The sequence below is a fragment of the Yarrowia lipolytica genome, chromosome 1F (genome assembly GCF_001761485.1).
Source record: "Yarrowia lipolytica chromosome 1F, complete sequence".
Taxonomy (NCBI): Eukaryota; Fungi; Ascomycota; class Dipodascomycetes; order Dipodascales; genus Yarrowia; species Yarrowia lipolytica.
Window position 1 is genome coordinate 455,908 of NC_090775.1, and position 22,044 is coordinate 477,951.

Genomic DNA, 22,044 nt, shown 5'->3' on the forward strand with positions numbered 1-22,044 from the left:
TTACTGGTTCTGCCCCGGTCGGAGCATTGTGTCCACCTCATGGAGAGTGGTCACCCTAGGGGGGTTCGGGGGACTGTTCGGGGGTTCTACAATCTCGTCTACCGAGCTGAGTGTCGCACCGTCGTGGAAAACTTTGAAGTGGCATGTAGACAGGAATGTCGGGCACCTCCCGTCAATGAACTTTGCTACCTCCTGAGAAGGCAGCCAGCAGAGTCTGTTCTCCGACCTGTCCGGGTTCAGGATTTGCACCGGAACCTCGCTCGAGGCGGTCTGGAAGACCGCAATGTGCTTCTTGCCGAGCGTGGTGTGAGAGGGCTCGCCAGAGAAACTGGAGGTGGTGTGCCCTCCTCGGGGTCGGCCCTCGTGGATACTTCCGGGGGGGGGTTGTGTTTGGTTGGTCGTGTTGGGACTGGTGTGGTCGTGGGGAAGGCCGTTGTTGGTGGCCTCGGTGTTAAGCGGGGTAGCGGGGGGAAGAAACTGGGTGACATCAGGGGCTACTTCAGGGTGAGCAAGTGCGTCAGGCTGGGTGTCAAAGCCGTTCATGGATACGTCAGCCTGTTCCGTTTCCTGGTCGTCGGGAACTGTGTCTTCCTCGGAGGCGGGGATGTTGATGGGTAGATTCTGAGTTCCATGCTGCTGGTTCGTAGAGGGCAGCTGGTTAGTTTGCTCGGTCTCTTCGGGTGTGTCCTCTCCGGTTTTGTCGCTCAAGACTTCAAAGTTGTAGTAAGATCGGAGGGGCTTCTGACCGGTGGGTTGGGGGGACGTGTCTCGAGTCCGTCTATGTCTAGGGGACTTAGTGCCGACGGTCTCCCACTGGTGAGTAGCAGGCGTGTGGTGGAACTTGCGAGTTTGGACCGGGGGCTCCACGGTGGATGGGGCATGGATGGAAGCAAGGGCTTTACCTCTCTGTGGGAGGGTACCCTGGTGAGCGCGGGTGCGGAAGATCTTGGGAGTGACCATGTCTTTCTCGGGGCAGGCCTCCCGGATGTGCTTAGTGCTCTTGCACTTAACACAGATGTTATCGCCGTTGGCGAAGTGCATCTTGATCAACTTTGAGCCGGTAAGCCTAGCCTTGGTGGGATCCAGGTTGACGAAGAAGTCGGGGATGGTCTGGGGCAGGGTGGAGCCTAGGAGAGCACGAACTGCGATCACAGGACCCGAGATGTTCTGATGGTTGGCAGAGGTCATCAGAAGGGTGCCACTCAAGAGGGAGGAACCTGGAATGGCCTGATCAATGTCTACGTCGAACTGGTTGAGAATAGCGTTGAGGTGGATCTTGAAAGCATCCTCCGTCTGACGCTCCATCTTCATGTACGAGGGTAGGTTGAAGTAGTAAAGTACTCTTCGTCCAGCAGGGTTAGCCGAGCCCTTCCTCATGATGCGATAATCTTGAGTATTGGCCTCAACAATGAGACTAACTGTCTCCAGAATGACAGCCATTCGTTGTTCGTGGGGGTCAGTGAGGGCGTCCGACGTCAGGTAGTGCCAACCATTTCCCACTTGGTAGCAGTCTTCAGGGTCCTGTTCTAAGTTAATCTGGTCGATCAGGTGGGGGACGATGTCTAGGTTGTGCCTGGACAGGTCAAACTCCGCCAGACCAACCTGACCCTTGATCTCGTCGAACTTTTCGATGACGCCCTCGAGGACACTGATGGTGTCCTTCTCGTCGACTTCAGCGGCGTTATCGAGGTGCTCGAGGAACATGGAGATAGGAAGATTCCAATCAGGGGTGGCGGAGCGGTCAAGAGCTCTTCGGAAGAAGTTTTCCTTGCTGGCTACATAGGACACGTTGAAACGGCCGGAGGTATGCCTACCATTCGGCGCCGCAAGGGGCTCCGAAATTCGCTCCTTGTTGAGGTTGAATTTGAGTGTGGAGGGGTTCGATGTCAGGAGAGCCTTGACTTCGGCCTTGCTCTTCCAGGCGTTGAGGGTGATATTGTTGTCGTTTTTTTTGTCGTTTTTGTCGTTTTTGTCGTTTTTTTTGTTGTTTTCATCGTTTTTGTCGTTTTTTTGGATTTTTTCAATGTCGGTTTGGTTGGGGGTTTCGGTTGAGGTGGCTCCATCACCTCGCGATAAATCAGGAGGTGGGGGGTTCGGAGCGCCCAAGGAGTTACCCGCCGAAGCTTGGGCTTGCGCTGTTTCCATGGTGAACGTTTTTTCTGGTCGCGCTCGATTAATAGCTCTGTTTTGTTAGCTATAAGTACAGTACATACAGTGTAAGTTTTTTTTTTTTTTCTGCATATACATTCATTTAATTATAACTTTGCTGTGAAAGAATAACCTTTGAAATGAATGTACGCTTACACGAATATTACTAATTAAACACGTTTAGTGTCATGGTCCAACTTGGCACGTACCTATTTCCAGTAAAAAAATCATAAAAAAACCTGGTTCAGTCCGTGTTGTATGTTGGTCCACATAGCTTCGCGTGTTTGTTCGTTCATCGGGAAAACGCCACTCCAGTCTCCAGTTCTCTAATCTCAATCCTTCCATTGCCCTCTTCATTTGCATTGCCTTTGAAAACTTCTCCTTGTGGTTCTTCTTCGTCATTGGTTTGGTTCTGCGTCCCCTGTGGTGACTACGCGCCCTGCTACGCTGTTCTCTCGGTGGCCTCGGCCGCCTTTTACGCTTGCTACTGTGTCTACTCTCGCTCATCGTGAAGTGCTGGCGGTTGTCCATCGTAGAAACACATCTGGGCTTCCTTCAGGAATTGAAGCAAACCCTGTTGGACATGTCCCAGGGTGGCGTCGTCCCCTGAGTACCGGAGGGATCTCTCCATCTTCCAGATCCCATAAGCCAATTCCCGCAGATATTTGCGTGTCTTGACTTGTTGATGTTTCCGGGGGGCGTCACTGTTCACATGCCCTGGGAAAGAGGGGAGTACTCCACATTTCGACTCGGTAAAGATCCAGTCCTTTAGAGAGTCCACTGACGGAATCTTCATCCTGGTCAACATGGAAAGAAGAACTTCGCACTTGCAGAAGATATGCTCGTGCAGATCCTGAATGATGGCCTTATCACAGAGCCCGCATCCTGGATTCTTCTTGGTGAAAACGTGGTCGTCAGGGTATCTCCATTTCACGAGCGGAAGTCGAGATATCCGCATGAGGTGAAGAACTTGTGCTTTGTTGGCGTCGGCGATGTAGTGTTTTCGAAGGTCATGCATTACCTCCTGCCAGACCATGTCGTTAGTTATTACAGCCCATCCATCCACCCAAGTAGGTGTACTTAGCTTTCGTGTCTCCTGTTGGAACTTTAGTTACACTTTATATCAAGATTAACATGTCTCTAGAATGGCCAAGAATGGTTCCAAAAGCTTCATTTTTTTTTGTAATATGTACATTGAGACATTTTTATTGCCCTAACTCATTTAATATTCTCATTTAAAGCCTCCAGGGACTTTTTTTTCACCCCTCGCTACTCCGTCCCCACCTGCATGAACTGCATGAACCTAAATATTTTCTCTCCAGCATCCCTACTTTTTTCTACTCGCAACACAACATGGTCAAAAAGGAGCAGACCGACTCTGCAGACACATCCGGCACTCCCGCGTCGACTCCCCGTCGATCCACTCGTCTGGACAGTCTTTCCACGCGTCCCGGCGTCATTTCGGGCTCTTCACCTCTGTCTCGAAATGTGACGCCGTCTCCGTCGACCTCGGGCACTCCCCGAGCATCTACACCTGCCAGCGGGCTGAAATTCAAGCCGAAAAACGTGGCTCGACGAACCAAGGCCGAGCGAGACGCAGACGCCCCGGTGGTCAAAGAAGAGCCTGTGCGAAACAGTCGATCTGACCGTGGAGGCCGAGGAGGCAGAGGAGGCGCTCGAGGAGGCGCTTCTGGAGGAGCTATGGGCCGAGGAAGAGGCAAATTCGACAACATTGTCACCTCGCAGGCCCAGGGACCACTTGCAGCGCCTCCTGCGGGCTACGGATCCACTGGAGGAGGCTGGGGAGGTCGAGGAACCACTTCTGCTGGTTTCTCACGAGTGGGAGGGGGAAGAGACAGCCATTCGCCTCTGATTCGAAGCCAGTCACCCCAGGTCAAGAGCGAAGAGGGCGAAGACGGAACCCCGGTGCCCGGTTCGTCTAATGGCCGGTCTCGTGAAGCTACAGTTGACTTGCATGATATGCACGACATGGCTATCAGTATGGGCGAACAGAAACCCATTCCCGGCCACATTGAGCAGTATTTCCCCATCCGAATCGACAAGCAGGATCTGGAAAGTGTGTCTGCCACCGCCGCGGGCTTTTCTTCGCTCTCTGTCAAGGACTCTCTGCTGAACATGGTGGAGGAGGAAAACAGCTCTGGCATCATTGACACGCCCAAGGAGATTCTGGAGGTGTCTCGAGCGCTGGAACAAGGCCGGTATATGGCTCCCGAGCAGGTGGATGAGGCCCGACGGGCTGTGATTGACTCGGTGAACATTTCCAAGGAGTTTGGACTGGGAGGAAGTGACACCACCGAGATGGAGCAGAAACTGTACCTGTTCCAGCTGCCTCCAATCATTCCTTCCTTCCAGGCTGCTGAGAAAGAACAGGTTGATGTGGACATTGAGGACAGTGAGGGGGATAGAGAGAAGGAAAAAGATAATGAAGAGGAGGACAATGATGTGGAAATTGTGGCTAAAGACACGGTTGAGTCCGACGAACCATCCATCCCATCTCTTCCTGAAGGACAGGTGGGCAACCTGCGTCTGCATAAATCCGGCAAGCTGACCATGGTCATCGGCGACATTGTCATGGATGTGACCCAGGGCGTGCCAGCCAAGTTTCTGCAGGACATTGTGGTGTGTTCGGCCGAGGAAAAACAGGCCTATTTGATTGGCCAGGTTAAGAGAAAGATGGTGGTTACTCCTAAGCTGGATGAGCTCTTGTAGGTAGGGGTATGTTGCATGTATTAATAGATTATAAGGAACGGTAATGAGCGGCACCGAACGGAAACGAGTGGCCGGATGTCACGAGTGGTCAACAACAGGTTTTTGTAGCATTGGTCAAGCTGTTAGTGACAATCGATAGATCATTCAGAGCTCACCAATCCATAGTTTGGGGATACGTATCCTACAGTAATGAGAGTTGATGTCTCGAAACGCTGGACACCCTGTTCTCCGACTAGTATTGCACAGCTACGGAGATGTTGACTGGTGCCAACCACAACCCCTGGCTACGACAATCACCTCCACACCCTTACACGATCGTTTTAGTCATTTATTCATTATCGTTAGCTCATTAAGTTGTTCACTGCCAACACCATCATCATTTTAGCAAAGTGGTGGCGTGTGACCAGGTCACTGGATCCACTGGTTTCCTATGCCATTCGTTCCAACTCGGTCAGGCACGCCTCTTTACACAGCAGCCTTCTGATCACAATCACCTGCTGGTCGTGCACAGACGCCTCTTCATGGCCTGGCCACTGCCACCATTCCGTAGCGTATCCATACACTCTGTCCTCATAGAGGATATGCTCTCCACACACTCCACAGGACGTTCCTACCTGAAACGACAGCTGAGCGTCTTCAAAGTACTGTCTGCCCATCTGATGAACGTTGAGATGTGCAATTTGCTTGTCTGTGAGTTGGCCATCCTTGGCTTTGAAAACCGACATGACAATCTGTTCAATCAGCGTAGGAAACACCTTTTCTTCGTTGACGACGGTGATTTCGCGATGCAGCATGTGTCTCTTTTTGCCTGCGGGACTTGGGGCACCTTTGGGAAGAGGGGGAAAGCCGACATTGGACGCCTTGAGATTTTTGAGCTTCTTGAGCTTCTGAATGTCGGACGGCAAGTACTTGAGGTTGACGTTTCCACTCACGTTGAGCGTGTCGAGGTTGGTGAGGTCTCTGATTCGAGGCGGAACCGACTCCAGGCAGTTGTTGAAGACGGACAGATTCACAATATTAATCCCGTCAAACAATTGAGGTGGCAAATCTGTCAGTCTGTTCTGAGACAACATGACCTTGTAGGACATGGCCAGAGATGCCGTACAGGGGCTGTTGTTGGTCTTAACCACATTTTTGAGCTCGCTAAACTCCTTGGGGAGTTTGTCAAGGTTGCGAAACATGAGATCAATGTTTTCGGCCTCCTTGTCAGCACACTGAAGAAGGTACTGAGCAGGAGGAAGAGTGGTGTCCACAGGCGCGGGTTTATGACGTTTTTCAGGACTGGCAACTTCAGCAGCTATTCCTGCCCCGGTTTCGCCAAACGAACCAAGAGAGTTGTACGAGTTGAACGAGTTGAACGAGTTAAGGCTCCGGGTGTAGTTTCTGTAAGGAGTCGTGGGAGCAAGTAGAGACGGACGTGAAGCTGTTCGAACGGGAGTAGAAGAGCTTTCGGCCGCACTCTGTCTCTCCAGCTTGGCCACGGTGGCCTCTGGTTTATCTTCCGTGACCGTTCCATTGCTCTGGAGACTCACGATATGGCTTTCTGACTCCCCTTCGCCCTCCTCGTCTCCGCCTTCCTCCTCCTTGTTCTTGCTTCTTTCAGTGAACTGAATGCCGCCCAGAAACCGCTTTTTTCGGACCGGACTCGACGGCAGGTCGAACTGCGAGCTCCAGCCCTCTCTGTCGGACCATAGACTGCCTCCTGGACTCGAGGGTTGTTTGTCTGTCTGATCGGTTGGCAGGAAATTTGACGACTCAGATGACAAGTTGTCGCCGCCGTACTCGCGCTTGTCGCCCGTGCGCTTTGAAACCACGTGACTCCAGGTGTTGTCCACCGAAAACGGCTGTAGAGAAGACATTTGTGGTAGCCGGTCCAGGTGTTCAAGTGGTTTACAGTAGCTACTCGGTAAGGTATTACTGTAGCGCGTTATAGTGTTTCGTGATAGAGTTCACGGGTCGGAAATGAGTCTGGTAGGGTACAATCAACAAGGACTTCTTGAGAAGATGACCCCGATAAGGAAAAGTTGATTTAAAGCTGTATGTTTCTTCTCCGGTTTCCATTTTCCACCATTTCATTCCATCCACTACTTGCCGATTTACAGACGTCCAAAAACATTTGCTTGGTACTCTGAACCTTGACAGGGGAGTCGCGTGGGTGTTATTACATGTTGATAAATGGTGAATTGGGGTCTGTAGATATGGAGGAACAACTTGTAGGCCTATATATTGGCGATTTTGGCTTCTATCTCATTGTAATTCGAGCCCTGCCAGATGTCTCCATAAGCCACCAACTCGACCCAAGAAAAATCTCACTGAAAAATACAGTTGTGACTTCCAGATGCGGAGGAAAACTTGATTGTTGATTTGCCGATGGTGTGGGGGGGCTACGGGGATTTTGAGTATATCATGGTGGTCCTGGAGATTTCCCTGTGTCTGTGGTTTTGTTGTCGTCTTTCTCCGCCTCCTCGTTCGACTCCACGACTCGTTGTATGTCCAGCCCATTCAAACTGATCAATTAAACCTCCGAGTGCGGTAAATGGTTGAGATGCATGTTATCAGATTTGCACGAGTCGCAGTAATAGGGGACTGAGTCCAAAGAAGACGTGGATTTGAGGGGAGAGGTTATGTTCTTATTTTTGCGTGTCTAGTCACGTGTAGGTGGCAAAAATACTGCACCTAGTAGACACTGACTCCGCCTTCACGTACAAGTAATTAATTTATTTTGTTTTTTATTTTATACTTTTATTTATTCATTTTTTCTTTTTTTTCTTTTTTTAAGCCCGCGGGAGTCTAAAGAAAAGTAGCAAGTATATACCTGCAGATAGCAACGGACTCATAGGGAAGATGGTGCACTGCTCGACCCTTGTTCGATATATCGTGGGGTAAATGTCGAGTTGGTTGCGGTTGTGTATATCAGGCAGTATCCTCCCTTGTCGTCTGAATTGCTTTTTGGGCTTATCACATGCAGGAGTCGAATTTCAGGACCTTTTTTTTTTTTTCCTTTTTTTTCTAATTTTTTTTTTCTCTTTTTTGAATAAGGTCGTATGCACCCTGGTGGCTACAACTATTGTTTAGAACGGCTAAGTAGGATGTCTATATACTCAGGATGGAGGATGACAGCGGCGGCTGTATTGACACAGGAATATACAAACAGGATCAATCGACCACAAATGACCAAGGAGAGCACAGGACCCCCTCCAAAAACACACAAGTACCGGAAATCCCGCACCTGTAGCATCCTTGACACTGGTTATGACATGTCTCTCAGTTAGTCAACTATACTCAACTAATGCGACCAAGTAATAGCGTGATGCTAGTAGGCTATGATGACTTCGAATAATGACGCGATAGGAAGCTGGTAAATTATCGTCCACATACCAATTGTTGAAATATATATCCCCGACTCAGCTCGATCACTGAAAACGCTATATTGACATATTCGGCCACCGTCCCCATCTGGAGTCGAACCCACGTCCACAAACCCTCCACCAACCTTCGACTCACCACTCACCACATCAAATCCATAACCCAGAAAACTGTCCAGATCACACCTCCACCACAGTCCGCCATGTACCAGCAACCTCCCCAGCAGCAATATATGGGTGGCCAGATGAACCAGCCGCCGCCCAATATGCCCCAGATGGCACCCAGCGGCATGGCACCGGCCAACTCCAACGACCCCAACGTCATGCCGTTGAAGCTGACGGCAGAAGACGACAAGCTATATTCGTGGATCGTCGAGCTGATGCACGGCGAGGGTCGCGAGCAGGCTCTACTCGAGCTCGGAAAGAAACGAGAGCAGTACGAGGATCTCGCCCTCATCCTATGGCACTCGTTTGGAGTCATGAGCACTCTGCTGCAGGAGATTATGAACGTGTACTCCCTGCTGACGCCTCCCAATCTGTCCACTGCCGCCAGCAACCGGGTATGCAATGCCCTGGCCCTTCTTCAATGCGTCGCCTCACACGCCGACACCCGAACCCCCTTCCTTGTGGCCCACATTCCGCTCTTTCTGTATCCCTTTCTCAACACCACCGTCAAGTCGCGGTCGTTTGAGTACCTGCGGCTGACATCGCTGGGCGTGATTGGCGCGCTCGTCAAGAACGACTCGCCCGAGGTCATTTCGTTCTTGCTGTCCACCGAAATCATTCCCCTGTGCCTTCGAATCATGGAGAGTGGCACCGAGCTGTCGAAAACAGTGGCGATTTTCATCGTCCAAAAAATCCTCATGGACGACATGGGCCTCAACTACGTGTGCCAGACGTTCGAGCGGTTCACCGCGGTGTCGCAGGTGCTCGCCAACATGGTCCAGCAGCTGATTTCACAACCGGCCTCCCGACTGTTGAAACACGTGGTCAGATGTTATCTCAGACTGAGTGACAACGCCAGAGCCAGAGAGGCACTAAGACAGAGTCTGCCCGAGCCGCTGAGAGATGCTACCTTCAGCCAGGCTCTGAGAGACGATGCCGCAACCAAGAGATGTCTCGCGCAGCTGTTGATCAACTTGAGTGATAGTTACGAGTGAACAACGAGCAGTGCAGCTGCGACTTGTGAGCGGAACTCACAGTCCTACCACGAACATCGTGCTGCGACTAGTGACCACGACTACAGGTGTCAAAGCTGACCCATAGAGCAGTTGAATACCACTCAGCAACCCGGTTCATGAACCGCGAGCTTACTGCATCATCGAAGACCAACAAATCGCATAATAGGTCACCTGGAACAGGTGGTGACCCTAAGGGGAGCTGGGAGTGGCCCGTACGTACGGTACAACGCCACAGCATGTAAAAATATATTATCTATCTACACTAGACAAGGCCCGTGAACCGTGGCATCTGATTGAAATCAGACAGACATATTTCCATGATAGACAGATATGTCCATCTAAATAACTCATCCTTGCGCTTTCAGCGAGAGAGCTACCATCTCTCTAAAAGGAGCTCCTACGTGACAGCTACGTTATCACCGGAACGTCAAGTCACTGAACACGAAGTAGTCGAACCAACACGTAGCTAGGGTTAGTCGTAGTCAAATAGAATGTATGACTAATGATGTTATAATGCTTTTCTTGCTTATATAAGTATGTAATTGTACAGAAAGAAGTAGCTACTTCTGAGTCAAAGGGATGTAACGAGGGCCCAAGTGCTGGGATACAATACACCGGCACTGTCTGAGCCTCGCTGTCATAGCAGCTCGCTCTAGAAAGTCTAGTCAATCATAAATACATTGTTTACAAGGAATGAGGTTGATGCGGAAGTTGATGCACGTGGTGCTGCTGTATCTGCTGGGCCCCCGTATGCTGAGTATGGGGCTGTGCGTGGGGTTGTGCGTGGGTCTGCTGCTGCTGGCCCTGGTGTGTCTGAGCCTGCTGCTGTGTGTGACCCTGCGCGGGCTTACCCTGCTGCTGGCTCTGACTCTCCTGCTGCTGCTGCTGCTGCTGTTGCTGCTGCTGCTGTTGTTGTTGTTGTTGCTGGGCCGCCTGCTGCTGCTGTCGTTGGGCCGCCTGCTGGGCCCGCTCCTGCCGCTCGCCCTCGCCGCTCACAGGCCCCACACCTGCACCACCGTTACCAATCGCCCCGGGATGGGGTGTCGACAGAATCTTGGGCTTGCGCTTCCGTTTCGACGTCTGCGGATCAATGCCCTGGTGAGCAACATTGTGAATGTGGTCATGCCAGTACGACGGGATCCGCGTGATGAACGTGCAGTATTCACTGGGACAGTTAAAGTAGCCGTTCTGGTCACGCTTGGAATGCACAATCGTATTGGCCGGAAACTCGCGGAACACGTTGGACGCCCAGATGGTCGTCTGGATCTCTGGATAGTGCCGGTTGTTCTTGTGCGTCTGTCGCTCGGCCACCGTCTGGAACAGCTCGCCGCACTTTCGGCACATGTACAGCGACCGGTTGTGGATGTGTTTTTCATGACGCTTCAGTTCAGACGTGTTGCTGCACTGCGTGCCACACTCGCGACACACCACGGGGCCGTTGTTGGTAATAGGCACCGAGTTGGCCGGCGACTTTTTGTTCTTGCGCTTCTTCTTCGGCTCACCAGGTGCCGCAGAGGGCGTGGAGTCTGCCGAGGCGGCAGTAGCGGGAGCAGTAGAGGCAGGAACAGAAGAGGGTGCAGCTGGTGCCACGGAAGGAGTCTCATTGTGTGCAGGTTGCTGACTGACGCCCTGCTGTGGAGTCTGTTGGTGTTGGGCTTGCTGGTGCTGCTGAGCCTGTTGATGCTGGTTAACACCCTGCTGTTGAGTCTGCTGTTGCTGATTAACGCCATGCTGTTGATGCTGTGTCTGCTGATGCTGTGCCTGCTGAGCATGCTGAGCAACGCCATGCTGCTGCTGAACACCCTGTTGAACACCCTGTTGGACACCCTGATGCTGCTGATGCTGCTGCTGTCCCTGAAGCTGGCCCTGATGCTGAACCTGGGCCTGGGGATGGGGATGCTGCTGTTGCTGCTCTAACTTCACCTGCTGAGTGGCATGCTGTGCACCGTGCTGTGCGACACCATGCTGTGTCTGCTGCACAGCACCAAGTGCCACTGCTTGTTGTCCCTTCTGACCCTGCACCCCGGGCTGTCGCTGCAACAACTGCGGAGTGGTGCTCTGGCTAATCCCCTGAGCCTGCTGCTGGGCCTGGGCCTGCTGCTGGGCTGCAAGCTGATGATAATGCTGCTGCTGTTGCTGATACTGCTGTTGCTGCTGCTGCTGCTGTTTTGTAGTCTGAGCCTTCTGCGTCTGTTGGTACGCAGCTTGCTGCTGCTGTTGAGCCGCCTGCTGGGCCTGAGTATGAGCAGTGTGTGCCTGCTGAACGTGCTGTTGCTGCTTCTGCTGCAACTGACGAGCCTGTTGCTGGGGAGTCAGGTTCTGAGGAGACGCACGCTGTTGAGAAGCGCTCAATGCGTGTTGCTGAGGCGTTGTTAGCACGTGCTGCTGTGCGTGGCTCTGCTGCTGTTGCTGAGCATGAGCCTGCTGAGGAGTCAACGCATGTTGCTGCTGGGGCGTCAGATGGTGCCCGGCCTGGATTCTGGGGGTGGCAGCAGCGCTTTTGGGGGTCCCGACGCTCGCAGTGGACGCTTTGCGTCGCTTCTCCTCCAGCTGGGCCTGCTGTTGCTGCACCTGCTGGAGATGAGCCTGGTACTGGAGATGTGCCTGATGCTGGTGTGCCGCCGCCTGCTGCTGTTGCAGCGAAGTGTATTGCGACGCGTCGCCCTGGAGATGACTGTGTTGCCGCTGTCTCTGGTACTGCGCTTGTGCGAGCGCTTGGGCCTGTGCCTGAGCTTGTGCCTGGGCTTGTGCCTGAGGGTGAGCTTGGGAGGTGTGCTGAGTCTGGGGAGTCTGTGCCTGCTGCTGAGCCAGTTGCTGAGCATGGGTCTGTTGCTGCGCATGGGTTTGTTGCTGAGCCTGGGCCTGGGTCTGGGCCTGAGTCTGCTGCTGCTGCTTTTGTTGTTGAGCTTTGGCTTGGGCAGCAGCTTGGGCCTGCTGTTGCTGCAGGTACATGTGATTAATAGACGGCAGGTTGTTCTTCTGCTGCTGGGCCTGTGCCTGGGCCTGTTGCTGGGCATACAACTGCTGGGCTGTGGTCTGGCCGGCTGTGCTAGCCTGACGTTGTGCCTGTTGCTGAGCGGCAGCTTGTTGCGCCTGCTGAGCCTGAGCCTGAGCCTGTTGCTGAGCCAACGCCGCCTGCTGCTGCTGCTGTTGCAACTGGCTGATCGAAACGTTGGTCTGCTGCTGCTGAGGAGACGCCACCTGCGACATGGACACGCCTCCCATCATGCCATTGATGGAGTTCTGGCTCTGCCGGTGCATCTGGTGGAGCTGATGTTGCTGCTGCGCGTGTTGCTGCTGCGCGTACAGCTGTTGCTGGGCCTGGGTCATCTGGCTGAGCTGGTGTTGTTGCATCTGCTGCTGGTGCTGATGTTGATGCTGGACCTGGGCCTGGTGCGCCAGCTGCTGCTGATGGTACTGGTGCTGCATCTGTTGCTGAGAGTGTTGCTGTTGCTGCTGTTGCTGCTGTTGTTGCTGTTGCTGAGACTGGGCGCCATACATGGCCGCGTGTTGTTGCTCCTGTAACTGCTGAAGCTGCTGCTGTTGTTGCAACTGGTAGTGCTGGCTCAGCGGGTGGTGACGTTGCTGCTGGGCCGCGACATCGGTCCGCTGCTGGCCCGCCACCGCTCCAGGGACTCCTGGGGACGGCGTAGCGTTCTGGCCCGGAAGGGCCCCTGAACCGCCCGGTCGCTGCTGAAACTGCTGGTAGACACGCTGCTGGTTCATGCCCGGTCCGTGGTATCCAAGACGGCTGTTGAGGGTGAGTGTCAACTGCCGGTCGCTCTGTGTTCTTTTCACGCACTCAGGTCGTTGCACCTGGTGTACTGGTTTTTTTTTTGTGATATCGCACAATAAACGTGTTTTTGTGTTTTTTTGAGCAATAAGCTTCTCGTCTCTCGTCCAGCAGCACAACCTTTTTTAGACTTTTCGTTTCCTCCCGGCCAATCACAAGAGCGTAGCAGCGTTAGGAACCACGTCACCACCGGAATGAGGGGGGTCTGGTGGGCACGTGACCTCGCTGGACGGCACCCCGCGGCGTCTTTTGGCGTCCGCTCCGTCTTTCTGCTTTTTTTTTTCGCCGCCCAAACCCGTCTCTATTCCTTCAGAAATATAACGAAACGGTAATTTATCAAAAAGTGAATTTTAACCTGGCACGGAGAATTAACAAGGGTGTGTTCCCAACAACCCGCAGATATGGCGATAGTGACGGGGACAATTAGGGGGAGGAATCTCGGGAGGCCCATGGACACAAGAGGCTGAATAGGACGAATAAATGCGAAGAAAAAAGGAAGAAAAAAAGAAGAAAAAGGAAGAATAAAAAAAGAAAAAGGTCCAACATGCCCATTGCTCACGTGACCGGATCAATTCGGATTTTCCCGCATTTTCCCACAGATATTATTCACCCAACTTCCTTCCACCTTCACTCTTCCACTGTCACCCACCATAACAAAGCAAAGTCTATGCGGATCTCAGATTACACCGCAATAGGGTTCCATAGACCCAATCGACATCGAACCACGACAGGCTATGAGTGGAGGGAGATGGGCGCTGAATGGCTGATACTGGACACGTGACATTGAATTGAGTCACAAACGACGACGGAGAAAAGAAATCCACCCTTGAGACTCCCCTAGCTTCCCCCAATCCCGTCCATGTGATGCTGCACATTGTTCACATGTTACCCTATCTTAAACTGAACCAGCCACCCACACGCACCACCCACTAACACCTACAGTAACACCTACAGTCACACTTAACACCAATTATAACCTGTGTCTGACCCAGCCAGCCTTCCCTCTCAGATAGAGCCATACGCATAGACGCAACTTGATGTTTGCTAACGAACCTACATCTCTGTAGGGTTACCCTGGCCCTTGGAAGGGTCTGCTCAGAGCTCGTAGTGGAGAGTTGGATCTCGTTTGCAATTGGTTGGTTTTACGGAAAAGATGGTATTTTTGCAAAATCGTGTGAAAGCCCCGCTTTTCCGCCCACTTTTCGCTGCAACCACACCTCCAATGGCTCCTTTCTCCCCCCGCCATATCGTATATCTATACTGGCGATCACCATTAATTTTAGCTGTGGGAGTTTAAATGGGCTGACAGTTTTTTCTTTCCAACATACCGCGAAGCAGATCGGAATGTTTTGATTTGAAGCAAAAATACAGGGAAAAAGGGGAACAAAAAGACTGAAGAAACCAGCCGGAGCTTGGTGGGCTTGGGCCATGAACCACACTGGTCATATTCTATCTTCCCTTCCATCTATCACCAGCCCTGGAAGGTTCCACTAACCTGCGTGTATACTCAACAAATGTGAAGGCTAAATAATGAAAAATTGAGAGGGCAAGTGGGACAGCTCAAAGGCAGTCCAGAAGACGATGCAACCATGGAAAGACTTATAAAATATATACCCAATTTCGAGGCTCCAATTTTGGTACCTCTTTCTATCTAGTTATCTGGTTGGGCCTATTTAACACATTCCAAAGCACATTCCACTGACGAACAAAGTTTCAGCTGCTTGAAATATTTGACTTTCAGGGAATACGTGTCTGAAACTTGGAATCAGGGTTCGTTGAAAACATGGTGGCACGTGATAGAGATGGAAAAGAAAACAACCAGATATATATACATTACTAACCAATTGTATTATGGTCACGTGATACATGGATTCCATTGCTAATTCTCAAGGGGACTCAAATGCGTTATATTAGACGCCATGATAGAGACAAACGCGTCGGGTCTCCTGAACCTTATCTTGATGGAAACCCTTCGGGGCGCATTAGTGGGTAGTTGCGAGCGTTAGACACTACTGTACTTGTGCTTGTACTGGTGGCTACAGTGAGATGATTTGTGGTTTCGTACTTGTACTGTACTGTACTGTACATACTTGTACTTGCAGATTGCTGGAGTATTGAAGGGTATTGTTCTGAAGGGTTTGGCAATCGACTCATGACTGAATTTAGTTGGAAAGATTGCAAGTGGTCTGAATCGACCAATTGTGTATCGGAAATAATCACAAAGCCTGCAGAGTCAAGTCCACCGGAGCATCAGCGGGCATGCTACAAGAGCACTTCAACTTGCCAAAAGTCGCCTTAATTGGACCCGAAAGAAGTTGGAATCAATTGTCCTGCCAATAATGTATCTGTTTCGACGTTGATAACCATTTCCCCTCCAATTCGTCGTCAAAATAGCCACCATACAAGCCGATCCAATCTCACTCAATGGTGGCTCACAATGGAGACCGACTTTTCTCATTCAGCCAGCTAGTGAAGTGTCTTCTACAGTCTGAGAGGGATCCATGGTCGTCCTTCTTTCACCAGAGCTGGCAATGTACAGTAGCTGCAAGATTACTACAAGTACAGTATGTAAGGTACAGTACTCACATTGTATCTTGCAACACTTGATACGGTGTTTCAGCTGAGCAGTGACAATACGGACCTTCCTGATGTAAGTGGATAGTAGACAGATGCGAGCTCCGGTCTAACACAGTAGGTACAGGACATACGTTACACAGCAATATAGCATTGATTCAAATTGTGAGTACACACTGCTCTCTCCATACAATCAGAGCTGGAATGGGTTTCAGTATCTGAATCTGAACCATGCTCACGAGGGAGAAGAGGGGAGCCATTCTGAAGCACGTCATCTAGTCAAGTGAGAGTTAAGAGCATGTCTGACTAGCAATGATATTAGATGTCTGGTGCTCAATGTAGTCCAGTATGTATATACAGTACATACCATAGTGTGATCTCTTGACTACAGTACGGCCAAGTGGAACAGCGATGGCACGGACACTGAGAAAATGAGAAGTGCGGTTAGTAGACTTTCCAGCTACTCAGAATTTCGACACTGATCAGTAACAACGTCTCGGCTGACTCTGTAACCTGATCCTCCCGAAGCATGTGTCCTGTCTGGCTTCCGTGTCCTGTCAGTCTTCAGAAAGCTGTATCATCAATACTGCATCAGCAAAATGTACCCATTCCATCTTCTGAAAGAGATTATATGAGTGAACACCAACTATTCACCATACAGTAGTTCATGGTACAATACATTGTCGTTCTCTCTTGTACTAACCAAGAACCCCGGGTTTGCTCTAGGAGATGTGAGGAGGTTTTCTGTTGGTGATCTTTTCTGAACTTCAGAGGTAGAGACAGACTTGTGAGCTGAGACAATCCCAGACACGAAATAGACAGTCAGATACTCTTCAGAAGAAATCTCGCCAGAAAAATCGTCAGAGCGTGGGTCAGAACAGGCTCAATCGCTCCAGCATCTCCACAGGAGTCCAAAGTGTCAATCCCAGACTCTCAAACGACATTCAAGGCTGACCAGAAACTGCAGAGAAGGCGATAACGGCGGTACTATCGTTGATATTTGTGTTCTATCCAACATTGATGGTCGTTTGTGTGTTGTAATATGGGGAGATTGGGGGCAGTTATAACTTCAAGACTTGTCCGTCCTGGTTGAACTAACTGTTTGTTGGTTCGATATGGAAGTCTAGGAGATTCACAGGTAGTTAATGGCTGTCTTTTGCCCCTAGAACACCATATCTGAACCCAGCAGACCAGCCTCCGATCGAGGCGTTGCCGACTGCTCCTACGAGCCTGTCGGTAAGATTGCAGTTATCCGAGCACAGGAAAGGGACACAAGGGGTCCTTTGAAAACATCCGCGTCATGATGTACCTCGACAAGCCCATACCCAAGGCTACTCCTTAGCCTATCCTGACGAAGAGGACGGGAACAAGAACCACCAGGAGGAAAGAGAGTCAATGGTTCTCTAAGATGCGTCGGCAGCCCAGAAGTCTTCCAACTCTGTCGAGGACCGAGTAAACAACTTCTCAGACTCTGAGCGACTCATCGAACTGCTCAACAGCTCTACTAAAGTTCATGTGTTGATAATCTTGACCAGAATGACACATGCTGGGCTGATTGAAGGGACCCACCACCACCACCGTGTCGAGTCAGATGGGCGTAGAGTCCGTGGAGTTCAACACTTGAAATTTCGTCGGAAATTACTCGTTAGACTGACTATCTCAAGAATGGCAACAGAAGAACATGGCTCTATGTTCTACTTGTAGCTATGTGATGAAGGAAGCGAAAATCTAGAGAGCAGGTTTCTGACTGATGGCGAAGAGATGGAGAATGATTTATACGAAACCAGTTGTTTCCAATGGCCAATTGGTTCATTATAATTTAATTCATCGAGTTTGGATTAAATCTGGGAGAGTTGAATCCTCCAATATGGGTTCAAGGAGAGAAAGAGGCAATCTCAAGGAGGAAATATGGTAGGAGAAGAATTGGGATGAGTTTGTGTGGAGAAATTTGTTTGCAAAGTCGAGCCAAGTATACACCAGTTTACTTGAATGTCATCAGATCAAATATGGGTGAGTTGGAAACTCGTCCAGTTGCAAAAAACAAAAAAACAACAGCCTATGGAGATAGCCAATACGTAAAGAAGTTGATATCCATGCTTTCCTGAAGAGATGATCAAGGAATTCTATAGAGAGATCTGTTTGATTTAGTGGGATCAACTGAATTCGGCTACAGAATCCCGGTCGGCTCAATAACTGGGGGGTTGGGGGGTTGGGTTGGAGCCCTGGAGATTCGCTCGTCTGGGCGTTGCCGAGCAGACAGAGACGGGTTCGTTCACAACGGGTTCAATGATGGCTCAAGTAGTTGTATAATGCGCTTGAATGGAAATATTTACCTGTTCACTGTGGAGTAGAATCTCGAACTGCACAGTGACATCTGTGATGGTACAGTACCCAGAGTGAGCAGCACCACTCAGACGAGACAGAAACGGAGGGATTGAGAGTGACAACACGGGCCCCAAGGGTGAAATCGAACACAGAAGGGTGTTTGATGCGATTTGATCGGCTTTTTCAACACTTTCATGACACTATTGGGGTCGATTATGGCAATTTTGGAAACCTTCCAAACAGTGAAGTAAAGGTCTTTAATATTTGTTGGGTGGTTTGTTAACAAAAAGAGGAATAATAAAAAACAACAACACAACACCAAAGAAGAGATGCACCTAAGATTTTTTTCCAGTTTTCATCACTCAACTCCAGCATGTCCACATTTCCCATAGATTTCACCCGAATTGGGTCTCTTTTCTCGGTCGAAATCTGGCCTCCAGATTTCTCAAAATTTGTCACTTGTTAGTCAAGGTGGAAACTCTGCTTGTATTTGCTTTTTCCGATTCCTAACTCGGAGATTTGCCCGGAGACTCGGGGAGAGCGATAGAGCACAGGTGCGAGAGAGGGAAGGGGATTGCCGTGCGTTGATTTTGACTCAAATAACACCTCGGTGCTCTTCTCCAGAATACCCCGCACTCTATGGTATGATTATTCCTGTTATTTTGATCCCCTGATTGCTTCCTGTTATTGTGGTAATATCGCTCAGCTTCAGATGTCCATCTAACGGTGCTATCTAGACCGATATCGCAACAACGAACCCGGTCGGAGAGCGGTTTCCGTCGAGCACAAGGCGTGATTTATCATCAATAAGCCGGCAGCTATTTTTTCTCTCTTTTCCCTGTTTTTCCCTCGCATTTCTCAGCTTTTTCAGGCCCGCTAAAAAAGCGGATCCAAACGAGCCCGTTAGCTTGGACCCAGCCGCAAACAGAGTTGGAGTGCCTTCTGTATGCATGCTTTGAAATCAAGACCCCGAAGGTTTGACATGGCGAACAGATGTAGAGGTGGTATTTATCTGATGGCAGAGAGTGACACAAACGTAGGGCATGGCCGTCAGAGCTGGCGACAGAGCTGGCGACATAGCTAGCGACAGAGCTGGTGACACAAGTGTCATCTGGGCAACAAACCCATCTTTTATCCCGTCCCTGGCAAGTGATCTTCAGCATGGTCCTACAGTAGTACCGACACTGGTGCACTCTATAGCGATAGGTACGAGGAATCGGATGTGCGTACGTACAAAGTGCGCTTCCATGAGGCTAAGGCTGTGGATGCATCGGACAAGTGACTTGTTTCGTTAGTGTAGTGTGTGTGGGAGGAGAGTGTGTGTGCGGGAGTGCAAGTGGAGGTGAAATGTTGTGAAAGGTTGTGAAATGATGTGTAAAGGGAGGATAGGACGGGCGGAAAAGACCGCAAGCTGTATCATTTTGAAGCTCTCGGGCCCGCGAAGCTGTTTGCGGCATTAATGTCTCCATTCGAGCTCTTTTGGCGGACTCCAGGTGTCGTTTCTCTCCAACTACAAGTACTCATACAGTAGCCGCAGCCGTAAAGACCTCAGCCACTGACTCAACACCGCGGTTGCTTCTGGAACGGTTTGAAAGCTAAAACATCTTTAGGTGTCAGATTTTGGGAGGGTTTCAGATGGTGCGGATTGTGCAAAGTGGCAGAAAAGAGGGCGCAGGAGGCGGATTTTTGCGCTTTTGAAGACACATATGGGTTTTCCGAGCCCTCGAAACCATCTCTGGCCGTTTTCCCCGTCAAAAACCCCCGCATTTCACCTCCATCGTCGCTTCTGCTGAAGTCACCAGGTACTCCCGCAAATAAGCTTCATTCGCCACTCAAACCGTCCTGCCTTGAGATAAAAGTGCAACGTTGTCCACCAACGAACCCTGACAAGCCGCTAATCACTGTACGACGAACTTGAACGACCCAGTCGACGATTTCAACGTACAAAGTTCCTCCGAGAGTGACACAGACCGACGAACGATCGCACACAGACCGACAGCGACCACTCAGACAGTCCAGACATCAGACATCAGACTGAACACAACCAACAAGCATTGAACACTGCCCTTCCACCAAGTTCGACACGCAGACACAGAACCGCTCCAACCGACACAGAACCGCTCCAACCGACACAGAACCACTCCAACCGACACAGAACCTTTCCAACCGACACAGAACCGTTCCAACCGACGCACTACTGTTTCTTGTGTCTACAGCATCCACTGCATAATAAAGTCATACCAGCAACAACAGCACTATTCCAGCTCGTGGTTTTTTTTTTTTTTTTTTTGATTACCACAGCCACCTCACCTAGATATGTACTCAGACTACAACATTCCTGGTGCCATGCCGGCGTCCATGGCCATGCCTCCGTTCAAACAGGAGTTTGACTACGCCCAATACGACCTTAACCAGCCCCTGCCCCCGCAGCAGCAACAACAGCCTATCGACCTGACCCCTGGAGGGCCCCTCCCCGTCTCGGATTACTCGACGTCGTCATACACCCTGGACAACGACTCACAGAAGCGAAAAATGTCCCCGGGAGAGTCCACCAGTGACGGAGGCGCCGACGACGAGTCTCCAGAAGGAGATGACGGTGAGGCCGACCCCAAGAAGCCCCGAAAGCCCGGCCGAAAGCCCGAAACCACCATCCCCGCGTCCAAACGCAAGGCTCAGAACCGGGCTGCCCAAAGGGCCTTCAGAGAGCGAAAGGAAAAGCATCTGCGCGACCTGGAAACCAAAATATCTCAGCTCGAGGGCGAGACGGCAGCCAAAAACTCGGAAAACGAGTTCCTGCGCTTCCAGGTCCAGCGGCTTCAGAACGAGCTCAAGCTTTACCGTGAGAAGCCTGCCGGCACTTCGGGAGCCTCTGGAGTCTCTGGAGCCGGAGCACCCGCTTCAAACGTGCATTCGGCTCCCATCCCGGAGATGTCGTCCAAACCGTTCACGTTCGAGTTCCCCTCGTACAACGTGCCCAAGCCGACCGATGTGGAGCGAGAGGCACGCGAGCAACTGCAACGAGAGCAGATCCGAGGCTACTTGCAGCGCAAGCCCTCATCTGTGGCCTCCGACACCACTTCTCCTGCATCTCAAACCTCGTGCAACCAGTCTCCCTGCACCAACCCCTCGGCATACACTTCGCCCCAGAGCCAGAGTGGAAGTGTGAGCCAGCAGAAGCCCCTGTTGGGTGCTACCATCGCTGCCATGAACGGCAAGCCCGACCCCCATGCTGTTGACTTTTGTGCTGAGCTCTCCAAGGCCTGTGTAAACAAGGCCGAGCTGCTGCAGCGATCCGCCACAGCCAGTGCATCTCCCACAACCTCCAACACGGTGGTACCGTCCGCAGCTGCACCGGGTAGCACTCAGCAGTCGGCAGGCCAGCCCTCTGTATCCACTCCTACCTCCTCCACAACTGCCCCTCCTCAATTGTCTGCATCTGTCGCTACAGCCGGCTCTGATCTTCCCGGATCGGACTTCCTGTTTGACATGCCCTTCGACATGGACTTTATGTCGTACCGAGACCCCGTTTCCGAGACGGCACATCTGGACGACTTTTCGCTGCCCGAGCTCACGACAGAAACATCCATGTTTGATCCTCTGGACCCCCATTCCAGCAGCGACGTTATTTCTGGCAAGCCTCTGTCTACCATGGGCGCTACACACAGTGGTGTCAACAACGGACAGGGAAGTGGTGCTCCCGAAGTCAAGAAGGAGGAGGATGAGGACCTGCTCATGTTCTCCAAGCCCAAGACGCTCATGAACTGCACCGCTGTGTGGGACCGTATCACGTCGCATCCCAAGTTTGGCGATATCGACATCGAGGGCCTGTGTTCGGAGCTGCGAAACAAGGCAAAGTGCAGTGAGAGTGGCGTCGTGTTGACGGAGTTGGACGTGGATGGTGTCCTGTCAACGTTCCAGTAAGCGAAAG

General features: G+C 51.2%; 8 protein-coding genes across 8 annotated transcripts; 3 read left to right on the forward strand and 5 right to left on the reverse strand.

The window, feature by feature from the left end:
- YALI1_F04580t (uncharacterized protein) lies at window positions 1-2,145 on the reverse strand (the record flags this gene model as incomplete). The annotated part of the gene is made up of 1 exon (XM_068283230.1): window positions 1-2,145. One exon carries the CDS (start codon window positions 2,143-2,145, stop codon window positions 1-3), a length of 2,145 nt encoding a protein of 714 aa, XP_068139331.1.
- A 496-nt stretch (window positions 2,146-2,641) lies between these two features.
- Window positions 2,642-3,184, reverse strand: YALI1_F04590t (uncharacterized protein; the record flags this gene model as incomplete). The annotated part of the gene is made up of 1 exon (XM_068283231.1): window positions 2,642-3,184. One exon carries the CDS (start codon window positions 3,182-3,184, stop codon window positions 2,642-2,644), a length of 543 nt encoding a protein of 180 aa, XP_068139332.1.
- A 317-nt stretch (window positions 3,185-3,501) lies between these two features.
- Window positions 3,502-4,878, forward strand: YALI1_F04594g (uncharacterized protein; the record flags this gene model as incomplete). The annotated part of the gene is made up of 1 exon (XM_504941.3): window positions 3,502-4,878. One exon carries the CDS (start codon window positions 3,502-3,504, stop codon window positions 4,876-4,878), a length of 1,377 nt encoding a protein of 458 aa, XP_504941.3.
- Window positions 4,879-5,306: 428 nt separating this feature from the next.
- On the reverse strand, window positions 5,307-6,737 carry YALI1_F04626g (uncharacterized protein; the record flags this gene model as incomplete). Its single annotated transcript, XM_504942.1, has 1 exon — window positions 5,307-6,737. The coding sequence occupies one exon, from the start codon at window positions 6,735-6,737 to the stop codon at window positions 5,307-5,309; it is 1,431 nt and encodes a 476-aa protein (XP_504942.1).
- Window positions 6,738-8,446: 1,709 nt separating this feature from the next.
- On the forward strand, window positions 8,447-9,403 carry YALI1_F04643g (uncharacterized protein; the record flags this gene model as incomplete). Its single annotated transcript, XM_504943.3, has 1 exon — window positions 8,447-9,403. The coding sequence occupies one exon, from the start codon at window positions 8,447-8,449 to the stop codon at window positions 9,401-9,403; it is 957 nt and encodes a 318-aa protein (XP_504943.2).
- Window positions 9,404-9,470: 67 nt separating this feature from the next.
- On the reverse strand, window positions 9,471-9,735 carry YALI1_F04655g (uncharacterized protein; the record flags this gene model as incomplete). Its single annotated transcript, XM_068283232.1, has 2 exons — window positions 9,471-9,677; window positions 9,730-9,735. 2 exons carry the CDS (start codon window positions 9,733-9,735, stop codon window positions 9,471-9,473), a joined length of 213 nt encoding a protein of 70 aa, XP_068139333.1.
- A 373-nt stretch (window positions 9,736-10,108) lies between these two features.
- On the reverse strand, window positions 10,109-13,150 carry YALI1_F04690g (uncharacterized protein; the record flags this gene model as incomplete). The annotated part of the gene is made up of 1 exon (XM_504944.3): window positions 10,109-13,150. One exon carries the CDS (start codon window positions 13,148-13,150, stop codon window positions 10,109-10,111), a length of 3,042 nt encoding a protein of 1,013 aa, XP_504944.3.
- Window positions 13,151-20,432: 7,282 nt separating this feature from the next.
- On the forward strand, window positions 20,433-22,037 carry YALI1_F04763g (uncharacterized protein; the record flags this gene model as incomplete). The annotated part of the gene is made up of 1 exon (XM_504945.3): window positions 20,433-22,037. One exon carries the CDS (start codon window positions 20,433-20,435, stop codon window positions 22,035-22,037), a length of 1,605 nt encoding a protein of 534 aa, XP_504945.1.
- Window positions 22,038-22,044: the final 7 nt, after the last annotated feature.